Consider the following 12,847-nt stretch of genomic DNA (forward strand, 5'->3'; position numbering starts at 1 on the left):
AGATATAGTCAGAATTGTGAGATATAAAGTCAGAATTGTGAGATATAGTCAGAATTGCGAGATATAAAGTAAGAATTGCGAGATATAAAGTCAGAATTGTGAGATATAGTCAGAATTGTGAGATATAGTCAGAATTGCGAGATATAAAGTAAGAATTGTGAGATATAAAGTCAGAATTGTGAGATATAGTCAGAATTGCGAGATATAAAGTCAGAATTGTGAGATATAAAGTAAGAATTGTGAGATATAAAGTCAGAATTGCGAGATATAAAGTCAGAATTGTGAGATATAGTCAGAATTGCGAGATATAAAGTCAGAATTGTGAGATATAAAGTAAGAATTGTGAGATATAAAGTCAGAATTGTGAGATATAAAGTCAGAATTGCGAGATATAAAGTCAGAATTGTGAGATATAAAGTAAGAATTGTGAGATATAAAGTCAGAATTGTGAGATATAAAGTCAGAATTGCGAGATATAAAGTCAGAATTGCGAGATATAAAGTCAGAATTGTGAGATATAAAGTAAGAATTGTGAGATATAAAGTCAGAATTGTGAGATATAAAGTCAGAATTGCGAGATATAAAGTCAGAATTGTGAGATATAAAGTCAGAATTGCGAGATATAAAGTCAGAATTACAAGATAGTCAGAATTGTGAGATATAAAGTCAGAATTGTGAGATATGACAATGACTTGGGATAATCTTATTAAATTCACAGACTCTTGTCTTGTTTTTAAAATTTTACATGGCTTAGCTCCCCCACCATTAACTGCTTTTATAAAACAAAAAACTACTGTTATTAGACATACAAGGTCTGTAACAAGAGGGGATTGTGTAATACAAATGAGAAGAACTGCCTTTGGTCAGTCAGCTTTTTCTGTGAGAGCAGCTCACACTTGGAACAGTTTACCTACATCTATTAAGGACACTGCTTCATATGGGCTGTTTAAGATTAAATTAAAATCATGGTTAAAGGACAATCAAGTGTGTACCCATATTCTGTAGTTTTAAATCATCTTAATCATGTTTTGATTTGTTGTTCTTGTTGAATGTATTTTATGAGCTTCTATGTATGTATAAGTATTGTTGATAGTCTGAATGTATTTTATCGGTTATTACATCTGCCCAGTGACTACAGTTGAAAATTAGCCAAGATGGCTAAACTGGCACATTTACGCAAGCGTTTATTAATGTGCATGGTCCCTGTAACTTTAAACTGATTAAATAAAAAAATATAAAGTCAGAATTGTGAGATATAAAGTCAGAATTGCGAGATATAAAGTCAGAATTGTGAGATATAAAGTCAGAATTGTGAGATATAAAGTCAGAATTGCGAGATATAAAGTCAGAATTACAAGAATTACAAAAAAAAAAAAAAAAAAAAAAAAAAAGAATTACAAGATAGTCAGAATTGTGAGATATAAAGTCAGAATTGTGAGATATAAACGATTCTGAGGGGAAAAAAAGTTTTTTCTTTTTTTCCTTAGAATTGGCCTGATAACTCGCCATTGCAAGTTTATATCTCACAATTCTGAGAAAGATGTTAGAATTTCGACATATAAACTCGCAATTATGTGTTATAAAGTCAGAATTCTAAACTCGCAATTGTGAGATAAATAGTCACACTTCTGTCTTTTCTCAGAATTGCGACTTTATATCTCACAATTCTGACTTAATATCTCAGGATTGTGAGATAAAAAGTCCTAATTATTTTTTCTTTTTCTTATTCAGTGGCGGAAACAGGCTTCTATAGGGATTAGGGATGGCTCGATACCACAATTTTGGCTTCGATACGATACCAGAACCTAATACCTCGGTATCGATACTAAATCGATACCACAGTCGGAAAAAAAAGAGTCTAAATTTAAGTGAATTGAAACAATTTTATTAAACACTGCTTGAAACTCTCAACTACCATATGTGCAAAGAAAAGTATCCCAAAAAAAAACAACAAAAAACGTATCAAAATTTTAAAAATAAAATTATGTGTAGGTAAAATTTTGATTTGGGAAAACCACTGATATTACACAATTAAAATAGGTTAATATAATAGATTAACATAATAGAATAATGAAATGACGTTAACCATTAGCTGTCATGCATCAACAGAGAATTATCAACATTTATTGCATTTATTCATCTTGGTTTGGTTACTGTTTGTCTTTGGGCTCATATTATGCATATAATGCATTGCAAAAAGTAATGTTATGATGCTAAACATATATTAGGATATTACATTTTTAGGTCATTTTATTACTGATTGATCTAGATTAATCAATGCTATATTGTTAGGCCAGGTTCCTTAATGAATGTTGACAAATGTAGCTTAATTGTAGGCTAATATTATTAATATTTATATTACTACCCTCTCTCTCTCTCTCTCTCTCTCTCTCTCTCTCTCTCTCTCTCTCTCTTCGCCACAGCCTCAGTAATGCCATTCATTTATCACTTTTTATTTGTTTGAAATAAATTGCAAAAATGAGATCATGAGACGTAAACTGAATTGGTATAGCGTGTCATGCAAGAAGATTTGAGCTTTCGTGTTTACCATATCATATTTAATTGATAAGCTCTTAGGTATGTGCGCTGTTCAGTGTTCAATAAAAGTCTAAGTTAAATCAGTTGAATGATGAACTCACCAGTCGATCTCTTGAACAAGTCATGATGAGCAACTGACGAGCGCTTCGGCAGATTTGATGTGTTGCCTTCCATGGCAACACATTATTGAAAGCAAAGTTTGTAGAGTGGTTCATTGAGGTCTGTTTCTACACTATTCTCATTACTTTAGTAGGCAAAGTAATGCCTTATTTCACTAATACTGCTCTCTCTATTTAATAATTTCGGGCGTGTAACCAGAATGAGCTTTATTTCCACCGTGTTCCTTCGTTTGCCAGTTTCGCGTGACTTGCGTCAGTTTCGGTAGCGCACTGCCGCCTAGTGGAGAACTTCGGAAAAGCAGCTCATCAAATACCGAATTTAACAAAATGATGATATTGTACCGTTTTAAATTTATTAAATACCGGTATTTTTGCAATATCGGTATACCGCGCATCCCTAATAGGGATATACGACACAATAGATGAGAAAAGACCAGCGCAACTTCCCTTTCATGAAGACTTTGGTTTGTGTTACAAACACTGGCATTGATTCATAACAATAGTGATCATCACAGTGCAGAGGAAATCACAAATAAGAGAACAATCTGTCAGATATTTAGAAAATATTTATTGGTGATAACGGTTGAACACAAACAATTGTTAAGAGTTATAAAACCTTGTCTCTCTCCTTTGCATTAAATGCATTTCTTGTTTCAAACACTCGAAATCAGGCATTCTGAGACGACTCTCACAAGCCGTAATCATTCATTATTTTCACAATAATTCACTTGTAATGTCGTCGGCAATGACTGCTGGAGCTGTGGACCGTCAATGATAGAACTTCAATTTGAAGCAGCAAATCACATTGAGTGAACATGAAGATTCAAGGAGATAATGACGGAAGTACAACAAAATCAGAGAAATTAAATTAGCAATCAAAACAATGCAAAGTCTCATGTAAAATCTGACTTGATGAAGTATATTAAACCGAGGTCACGGGAGGTTTCAGTCGAAGAGCACGTTGGTTTCACTAAATCCATACGAGATCCAGAGGATAATGCCCCTCGTGTCCAAATGTGCGGGAATGACACGAGCCGTCAGCGCTGGAAGAGCGTGTGTTTCTTCATCATACATACTGCTTCTTCTGCGCTTGAGAGGCTAGATCCTTAGCTTTCACTTTAGCCGCGAGCGCAGTCTCACGAGCCTTCACTGTCGCGGTCTCAGCTAGCGTCCGTGCGGGAGCTTCACCTGCAGGAGAACCAGATGCAACACTTACAGCAGGACTTCACAATTAACTTTACTCGCCCTCACGTCATCCAAGATGTTCGTGTGTTTCTTTGTTCAGTGGAACAGAAATGAAGGTTTTTGAGGAACACACTCCAGGATGTTTCTCCATAGAGTGTCTTCAATGGGGTCAAAGGTCAGATGTGAGTTTCAGCTTCAAAGTCTCGACACGATCCAGCCGAGGAAATAAGAGTCTGATCGAGACAAACCAGCGACATTTACAACAAAACACACATTTTAGAGCCCGACCGATAAAGGATTTTGAAGGCCGATACAAATATTTTTGGGTTTTAAAATCCGATATATCGGCCGATTTATTTATTTATTTGAAACTGGACATGATAGCTGGACATGATAGAACTGATGGGGATGTTCTTTTAATTGTTATTCAAGCAATGTATGTATCGTGACCAACTCAACGAGTGTAGAGCGCCCTCTGGTGGACAAACTATACAACTCCAACACTCATGACGTGGTTCGTCCGTTTTTATTTTATTTATGAAATATTCATTTATCGGCCATTATAACTGCCGATACCGATAGTTTGGAAAATGCCTAATATCGGCCGATAATACCGGTCTGGCTCTAACACATTTATATACTTTACAACCACTAATGCTGGTCTGCACTCGCTGTGATGCGACACGCGTTACAGTGATCAGGGTGAAAGGTCAAGCGGGACGTAGGTGTAAGAACAGACCCAGTGTTTACAAAGGAAACGTGCAAAGACTGAGTAAAAATAAAGGTAAAACAACGATTTTAACAACCGTTCCACTATTTCCCGCTTGACCTTTCACCCTGATTACTGTAACGCGTGTCGCATCACAGCGAGTGCAAGACCAGCATTAGTGGTTGTAAAGTATATAAATGTGTGTTTTGTTGTAAATGTCGCTGGTTTGTCTCGATCAGACTCTTGGATCGTGTCGAGACTCTGAAGCTGAAACTCACATCTGACCTTTGACCCCGTTGAAGACACTACACGGACGGAGAAACATCCTGGAGTGTGTTCCTCAAAAACCGCTACTGTACACTTGAACCCTGGCAGGCGTCTTACCCTGCATCTTGGCCAGGATGAACTCAAAGCCCTTCATGGTCTTGGTAACGTTGCTCTTAAACCGGGCAAGTCCGAATTCCTGAGAACGGGATAAAGATGGAAACGCTCAAGCACACAGACAGACGAGCGAACTGCACACCACACATGAACATCCAGACTGAACAATCTGGATCAAACTTCATATTTACATTTCTAATCATCAAAGAATCCTGAAAAACATGCATCATGATTTCTTTGATAATAATAAAAGTGATAAACAAATAAATCTTCACACACTCGCCCACTGACCTGAACCGCTTTAGAGAGGCCGTACAGTCTGGAGGAAACCCAGGCCTCTCTCTGGATCTCCGTCCAGCTGCTGTTCTCAGGGTTCACCTTATACACGCACCGTTCCTGCACGCTCTACACACACACACAGATCATCTCAGGGTTTCTGAACTCATGAAACACCTTTATTGCCTTCAACACGTCACAATATTCCTCATTATAATAATTAATGCGCAGGATAAAGGGGCGGGGCCTTGTTGAGTTAGTTAGTAGTGTGTTAAACTGGCGGTTATGGAAAGAGGCGGGACGTTTCCCAAACACACTCGAAGCGCTCAACCAATCACAACACATGGCTCCAGCCGACCAATTAGAGCACAATGTGCTTTTCAGGAGGAGGGGCTTCATAGAGACAGGAAGTGAACAGAGCGTTACTGACAGACTGGGGAGAGAGGAGCCGCAACAATGGAGAATATGAGGAGAATAATCAACATTCAAGCTGGAAAACCTGCTCTTGGAGAGCCTGAAACACATCAAGGGTTTGTAACGGAGTGTGTGTGTGTGTGAGACGGCGCACCATCACTCGAGCGTGGGTGATGTTCCAGGTGAGGGTGGTCATGGTCCGGCCCTGAGGATCCACCACTGAGTCCTCGATGATGTAGGCCTTCTGGGCCATGTGTGCGGGCAGAAACCTCTCCGCCCAGCGAGGGGCCCGGCTGGTTTTGGTCAAGAGACGTCTGGACATCAGGCAGTTGTCGGGAGTGACTTCCCGGAATATGATGTCTTCCGTTAAAACATGATTACTGGGCAATAAAAACAAAACAAAATTAAGTTAAATATACAAATGAATATAAATATGTGCACCTGTAAGGGTTGGGGTATATTAATATATAATAGCATGATGAGTATGTGTTGTAAGGTAACAGCACCTGTAAGGGTTGGGGTATCTCTGCCAGAAGGCCAGAAACACTTGGTCCCAAGAGCTCTTCAGACAGCCTGTACAGCTGAAATACTTCACCATTGTTCCCACTCAACCTGCTAAAACAAAAGACAAAAACAGCTAATAGTTGAGATCTACACGACAGGCATGGGCAACTCTTAAAGGGATAGTTCACTTTGAAATTCATTTTTGGTATGTTTTGTCTTCCCTCAAGGGCATCCAAGATGTAGGTGTCTTTGTTTCCACAGTATTGTCAATTTTGATATTTTTAGGTCAAACCGTTCTGCACTTCCAGCGCTTGCGCAGACCGAAGCGCCCGCGACCTCAGTGACTGTGGTTACACGTGGTAAAAACTATATAAATACTGTTCGTTTTCTCACACAAACCGCTCGTTTCATGTCTAATGCCATCAATTACATTCACCAGTCATTAAATCATGTTTAATCTGGACTTCTCTGTGCATGCTCTTTGAGGTGGTGACCATAGACCTCCATTATATGACTGACAGACAAGAACGGTTTGACCTAAAAATATACAAATTTAAAATACTGTGGAAACAAAGACACCGACATCTTGGATGCCCTTGAGGTAAGCTAAAACATATCAAAAATTAATTTCGAAGTGAACTATCCCTTTAACTCTGGTGTATGAGTGCGTGTGTATGACTCAAAGCTGCACACCTACACATGTCAGATGATTGACAGCTGGAGAACTCTCTCTTAGCAAGCAGATCACTAATAATCTCCTCAAAAGGTGAGCAGAAACCAGTTCGGGGGGTTAAGAAGAACTAGATAAGGCTTTCCCAGAACTGTAGACAGCTGACTAGATTTAACTCAATGAATCCGAGTATATGGGATTAACGTTAACGTTATATGGGATAACTTATATTAGGAAAACAGAGATCAGAGTTTAGAGACGATAAACCCACACAGCCATAGAAATACACACTTAAATGGACACATTGACGGCCATGAAAATCCATTAATAGACCCTTTACATTAGGAGTATTAGTCAGTAATGTAAGAGTTGATATGATCTGTGAAGCGGATGCTAGCTGAGCTCGCGGCTAACGCATGTTCAACTGTCTCTCTCTCTTCTGAATGACGATCTGTTTGTGCAACAAACACCAATGAAATTAATGTGAATGAGCACTTACCAGAGTAAACAGACTGTGTCGTTGTACGAGGTGATTTCTCTATTCCTACATTGCACAATCATTCGTGTGCCTCGTCTACACACACGACTACGTGACAGACGAGAGGAAGGTCATGGTCAGTTAGTGACGACACTTCCGGAAGACCACCACAACCCTTAAATTATTAACCCTAAAATATTACGTTTTGAAATTTTTAAATGTTTTTAAACATCATCAATTCCATATGAACAAAACAAAATCATAGGTTTAAATTAGAAATGTCTTTAAAATATTCACACGTGTGATCTGAATGGGAATTGAGCGATTGTGTTGGTCTATTGTGTTTGATAATGTGTAATATACACCCATATGCAAACCCTAATACAGTTAATTGACTGAATATTCTCTTATAAGCAACTTTATCTCTCCCATTAAATGGCACCGATGTTTTCCATGCACAAGTACATCATTATTTTATAGAGAAATTCACCAAAAGTTATTTTTTTCATGTACCGAAGGTTGTAGTGTTAGATTTATTTTAATTACTATTATTCACACAATTTGATTTATGTTCAACTCATTTGCCAGAGTAATATGATGTTTTACTGGCGCTGATATAAAACATAGGCTATTGTTTATTGATTAAAAACACTAATACGATTTTAGCATGGCTTCTCATTTTCAGTAAAAAAAAAAGAAAAGAAATGGCCAATAAAAAAAATTACCATTTAAGCTGTTTGGGGTCAAAATGACCCCAACTGAAAATGAATGGGAAAATGAAAAAAAATGACTTTTTTTACAACTGCTGCTGCCTCTTGTTTTAAAGTCGGATCTGCTTCATGTTTTAGTAACAGTTTCTTGTTGAATCCGGTGTTGAACTCGTCGAGATTCTGGAAGCTGTCTTCCGTAAAATGCGCAGCACAGAGAGCTAGATTACGATCGTCATTTTCAGGAACATAATCAAACATAAATTGTATCCATTGTTGACGAAGTACAGCGTCTGTGGGAAGCTCGAATACAGAAGACCGGACTGCTGGATGAACACACTCGACGAGCCTCAGAAATATAGGCATGCCATTTTCTGCATATTCCGGAGGGAGTGGTTGAGGTTGATGTAAATGTGTGGGTTAGTGACGTACCATAACCCAGCTGCAGTCCCAATCGAATCGTTTTTGTAGGCAATTATACTTCCTGATTTATAAAAGACGATCACTGCGTCCCAATTCGCTTACTTATACTACGCCCTAAAAGTATGTACTCTTTTTGTGAGGAAAAAGTACATACTTTTGAGTGTAGAGTAGGCAAGCTTTGGGACGTACACGTCATCTTTAACGGACAGCTCTGTCGCGTGCTGCGTGCATCCTGTCACCGTAAACTGCCCTGTCAATCATCTTGTCACAGTTAAAATCCTCCATTCTATATCTAATTTTATTTCCAACCGTTTCGGAGAGCACATCCATCTGCCAGTTGTGGGTCTTTCATGCTCTCCTCGTGTTTGCAATTTGAATATAAATGCATTTAAAACGTAATGGCTAAACGTGTCTTTACAAAAGTTCACAATGCTGCTGCAAATGCAATATAATGTGGACAACATTTAATAAATTCATTTTCGTCAGGTTAGATACTGATAATTAATTACTCAAAGCTCTTTATCTAAACCTCTCTACTACACAACCGCGGGGACTCGCGCGTCCTCCGTATCGACTACGTGTCTGTAGTTTTTTAACACTTTTTACTCGTGTTTGTAGTTCTAACCGAATCCTCGTCCAACGCGCAATGGTTTGTGGGCAATATCAGCCGTTAGAGTGTGCATCGATCTACACCATCCGGGTATCTTTGAAACACTCATTTCAACTGTATTTTTTTACAGTCTATGATTTCAACATACTACGATTTGGGACGTACTAATTCTATTTTCGAATACTATTTAGGACGGATAGTATGCGAATTGGGACGCAGGGTATCTCTGCTTACACTGAACTTTCAGCGCTGCAACTTTGCAGATACTGTTCATGCACCAAGAGCAACATTACACACTATTTAACATGAAAAAAGTGAAATCGCACTCAACCCTCCCTTTAAGTGATATCTCCTTTTACTGTATAATACAGCCCTTTTAGTCATTTTCTGCAGATGCGTGTGAACAGGGATTGTTTTGACAAAGTTGTCGTCTGTTTTTAGTACAGGCTACATGATTTAAACACTTTTTAACAGGACAGAACCCTGACACAAGTTCTTTCGAGATGGAAATATCATTTATTATTTGTAAAACTATAAAGCAAGCCGCATTTTTCATTCGCTTCAGACCTGTACGAAATGAATAGCTATAGCCTACTGCGGTGTTTTCATTTCTCTTACCGCATTATCCAGTTTCGGATCCTCTGTCAAGGACAATAAATGGGTTTCACTACTTATCTCGTTCAACTAGCGGTTTATTCCCTTGTTTAAAAACAAACAACCTAACTGTGTGCTTTAATAACTTTTTTAAAGGCATATCATTCGTACCAGCGAAGATTTTATGCTGGTAAAATAATAAATCAATAGCTAAACTGTAATTGCTTTGGAAATGGAATTCTATATTAAACAATACAAAGATAGGAAAAGCTACCATATGCACACTAGCTTTGTTTATTAAATTGTAACTATTTAGTATTTGGTTATGTTCCGCTTCTGTCCAACAGAGGGCAGAACCTGATCAGATTAGATCCAAACCTGACAGGAAAACAACAGCCTTAGTTTATTGCCGTGGTCAAAAAATAAAAATATATAGAGATGTACACAGTAATATACAGGCCCCCATTTGGACACAGGATTTGCTACTTTTAGAGCAAAATTATTCAGGAAATAGCCGACAATTCACTCTCCTGATGAAGTCATTTTCGTAAATTGCCAGATTTCAAAATAACCACCCAATCATGTTTGTGGCCCATAGACATCGGTGTGATGAACACACTCTTGTTCCTCTGTGTGCAGCTCTAGAGGTTTGTGTCGCAGATGCTTCTTTCCCTTTGTGCCCCGTGTGCAATAACACACAGAATAAAACAGCATGAAAACTCGGAGTTGTGTACAGCAGATGAATAATACAGCAGCTGCAGTGTGGACATTATTGCATTGTTTTCATAATTCAGCCAAATGTTGCTGTGAAGCAGACCTTTTCTCTTATGTCTTGTGTTGACAAGGCCTTTTTCTCCTGCTAAAATAGATTAGTAGATTCAATAAGGCACCAGACAGATAAAAACAATATGCAAATGTTGCTGTAGTTTTATTTAGCTTTCATCCAGTCTGCCTGCCTCCAGTGCATTCGGTTCTCTCACAGATCAGATTAAATAAGCAATACTTAAAATAATTTCATATCTCACTGACTCCACAGATACATTTGCCAGCGAAGCAAGATTACATTAGCGATTTGCACATCATGACCTTCACAGCTTACAGTGTAAATACAGTAGCCTAAAGCAATTTATTTACATGAAGTTTATGCAAACTGACACAAAACACATGCAATCAAATTCATCCAGGTCAAACAATTTAACTCATCAGCAAACTGTTAATATAAGTGAATAACAAAGACATTCATTAGTTTAATGTTCACTCATTGGTTGCATGTCGATGCTTGTATACTTTCAAAGACTTTGTTCAAATCTTGCTATGTGTGTGTGTGACCCTGAATCACATCACAAAACATCGTATGGGTCAAAATTATAAATTTTTCTTTTATGCCAAAAATCATTAGGATATTAAGTAAAAATCATGTTCCATTAAGATATTTTGTAAATTTCCTACCGAACATACAGTAAATGCACAACATTAAAGGCGATTTCTCAATGTTTCGATTTTTTTGCACCCTCAGATTCCAGATTTTCACATAGATATCCCGGCCAAATATTGTCCTAACAAACGACATCAATGGAAAGCTTATTTATTCAGATTTCTGGTGATGTATAAATCTCAATGTCATGGTTTTGTGGTCCAGGGTCACACACTGTATGAAAATTTGCATTATACAACAAAGCACATTGTGTAGAGACTGTGTCCCACAATGCAATGGGTGGATAACCATTTGTAACCATGGGATCAGGTTTGGGCTGGTTCGCTTTCTACAAAGAAATGACAGCGGTTCAATATTTGTTGTGTTTTCTGACGACAGGAAGTCCAAATATATCATGAATACACTATTTCTCTTGAAGCATGAAATGGACTTCAGGTAACAGCTCAAAATAGTCACTAGTGAAGGGTTTGGGATTGTGTGTGCTCTTGTAGTGCCATCATCCAATCAGAGCTGTGATGATGTCGTCTCATATGGCCCACAGTGATTAGTCACATGACTAATGTTTCAGTCGATTGTGCTGTGGCGCCATAAACAGAGATGGTGGATTTCAAGATCTCCAGGTGTTGTATTGATCCTGATCAGTCACATGACAGTTACAGCTCGTGTGATTGGCCACGGCTGACTCCAGACTTAATGAGTGAGAGTTTTGCACAAGATGATGTCATGAGGCAATAACACAGCATGTTCGTCGTTGTGTAAAGGCAGCGTAGGGAACAACGAGGCTCAAGGCTTTCTCAGATCTTCACCACAACCACTTCAAAGTTTGTACCATTTTCTATTTAGTTTCGTAAATAAAATAAATAAATCATTAAATTAAAAAATACAGAAAAAAACATTATTTAAAATAAATGCAAAGATTCTGAAAGCTTTTTACGCTGCTTGATGGAGAATACAATATTGCTTCATGGTATAACAATACATTACATTTTATTATATGAAATGAATAGTGTCATATTTTTTAAATCTGATGGTTTGATTGCAAATATGGTGACGTTTTCAAAGGTGTATACCCAACTTCAGAAATTATATTATTAATAAATGACCATCTGAATCTAACCATGTCATGACAAATGGAAAAATCAGCCAGCTATTTATATTCTTCAGTTGAAAAACTGTTACTGGAAAATCAATAATAAGATAATAAGTGTGCTATTAGTATAGGCCTACTTCTCTTAAAGTCCCCCTGTGGTGAAAATCCAGCTTTTAATGTTGTTTATGTGTCTAATACGCTTTAAAGGAGTAGTTCACTTTAAAAAAACTTTTGCCGACTCACCCCCATATCATCCAAGATGTCCATATCTTTCTTTCTTCAGTCGAAAAGAAATTAAGGTTTTTGATGAAAACATTCCAGGATTTTCTCCATATAATGGACTTCAATGGGAACCAAACGGTTCAAGGACCAAAAGACAGTTTCAGTGCAAACTGTTCAAAGGGCTTTAAACGACTCCAGACGATGAATAAGGGTCTTATCAAGCGAAACGATCACTCATTTAATAAATAAATAACAAAGTTTAAGTTTTATAAGCTCAAATGCTCGCCTTGCTCTGTTCTGTGATGCGCGTTTGTGACTCTCCTGTTTGAACTCGTTCATCAAAATGAACAAATCTTTTCTCAAGTCAAGAACCAAATGACTCAGAAAAAGATTTGTTCATTTTGATGAACAAATTCGAACAGGAGAGTCACACCAAACAGAGCAAGGCGAGCATTTGAGCTTATAAAACTTAAACTTTTGTATTTATTTATT

General features: G+C 37.7%; 1 protein-coding gene across 2 annotated transcripts; it reads right to left on the minus strand.

Annotated features, from left to right (window-relative positions):
* Nucleotides 1-3,205: 3,205 nt before the first annotated feature.
* Nucleotides 3,206-7,433, minus strand: prelid1a (PRELI domain containing 1a). 2 transcript variants are annotated; one of them, XM_039653906.2, is made up of 6 exons: nucleotides 7,296-7,433; nucleotides 6,129-6,237; nucleotides 5,777-6,002; nucleotides 5,224-5,337; nucleotides 4,936-5,014; nucleotides 3,206-3,845 (listed from the first exon to the last, which is right to left on the minus strand). In XM_039653906.2, exons 2-6 carry the CDS (start codon nucleotides 6,218-6,220, stop codon nucleotides 3,724-3,726), a joined length of 633 nt encoding a protein of 210 aa, XP_039509840.1. In that variant the 5' UTR covers nucleotides 6,221-6,237; nucleotides 7,296-7,433; the 3' UTR covers nucleotides 3,206-3,723. The 2 variants fall into 2 exon arrangements, with proteins under 2 accessions (XP_039509840.1, XP_039509841.1); XM_039653907.2 differs by having other exon boundaries at nucleotides 6,129-6,234; nucleotides 7,296-7,419.
* Nucleotides 7,434-12,847: the final 5,414 nt, after the last annotated feature.

This window comes from Pimephales promelas, chromosome 9, assembly GCF_988280905.1.
Source record: "Pimephales promelas chromosome 9, fPimPro1.hap1.1, whole genome shotgun sequence".
NCBI lineage: Eukaryota > Metazoa > Chordata > Actinopteri > Cypriniformes > Leuciscidae > Pimephales > Pimephales promelas.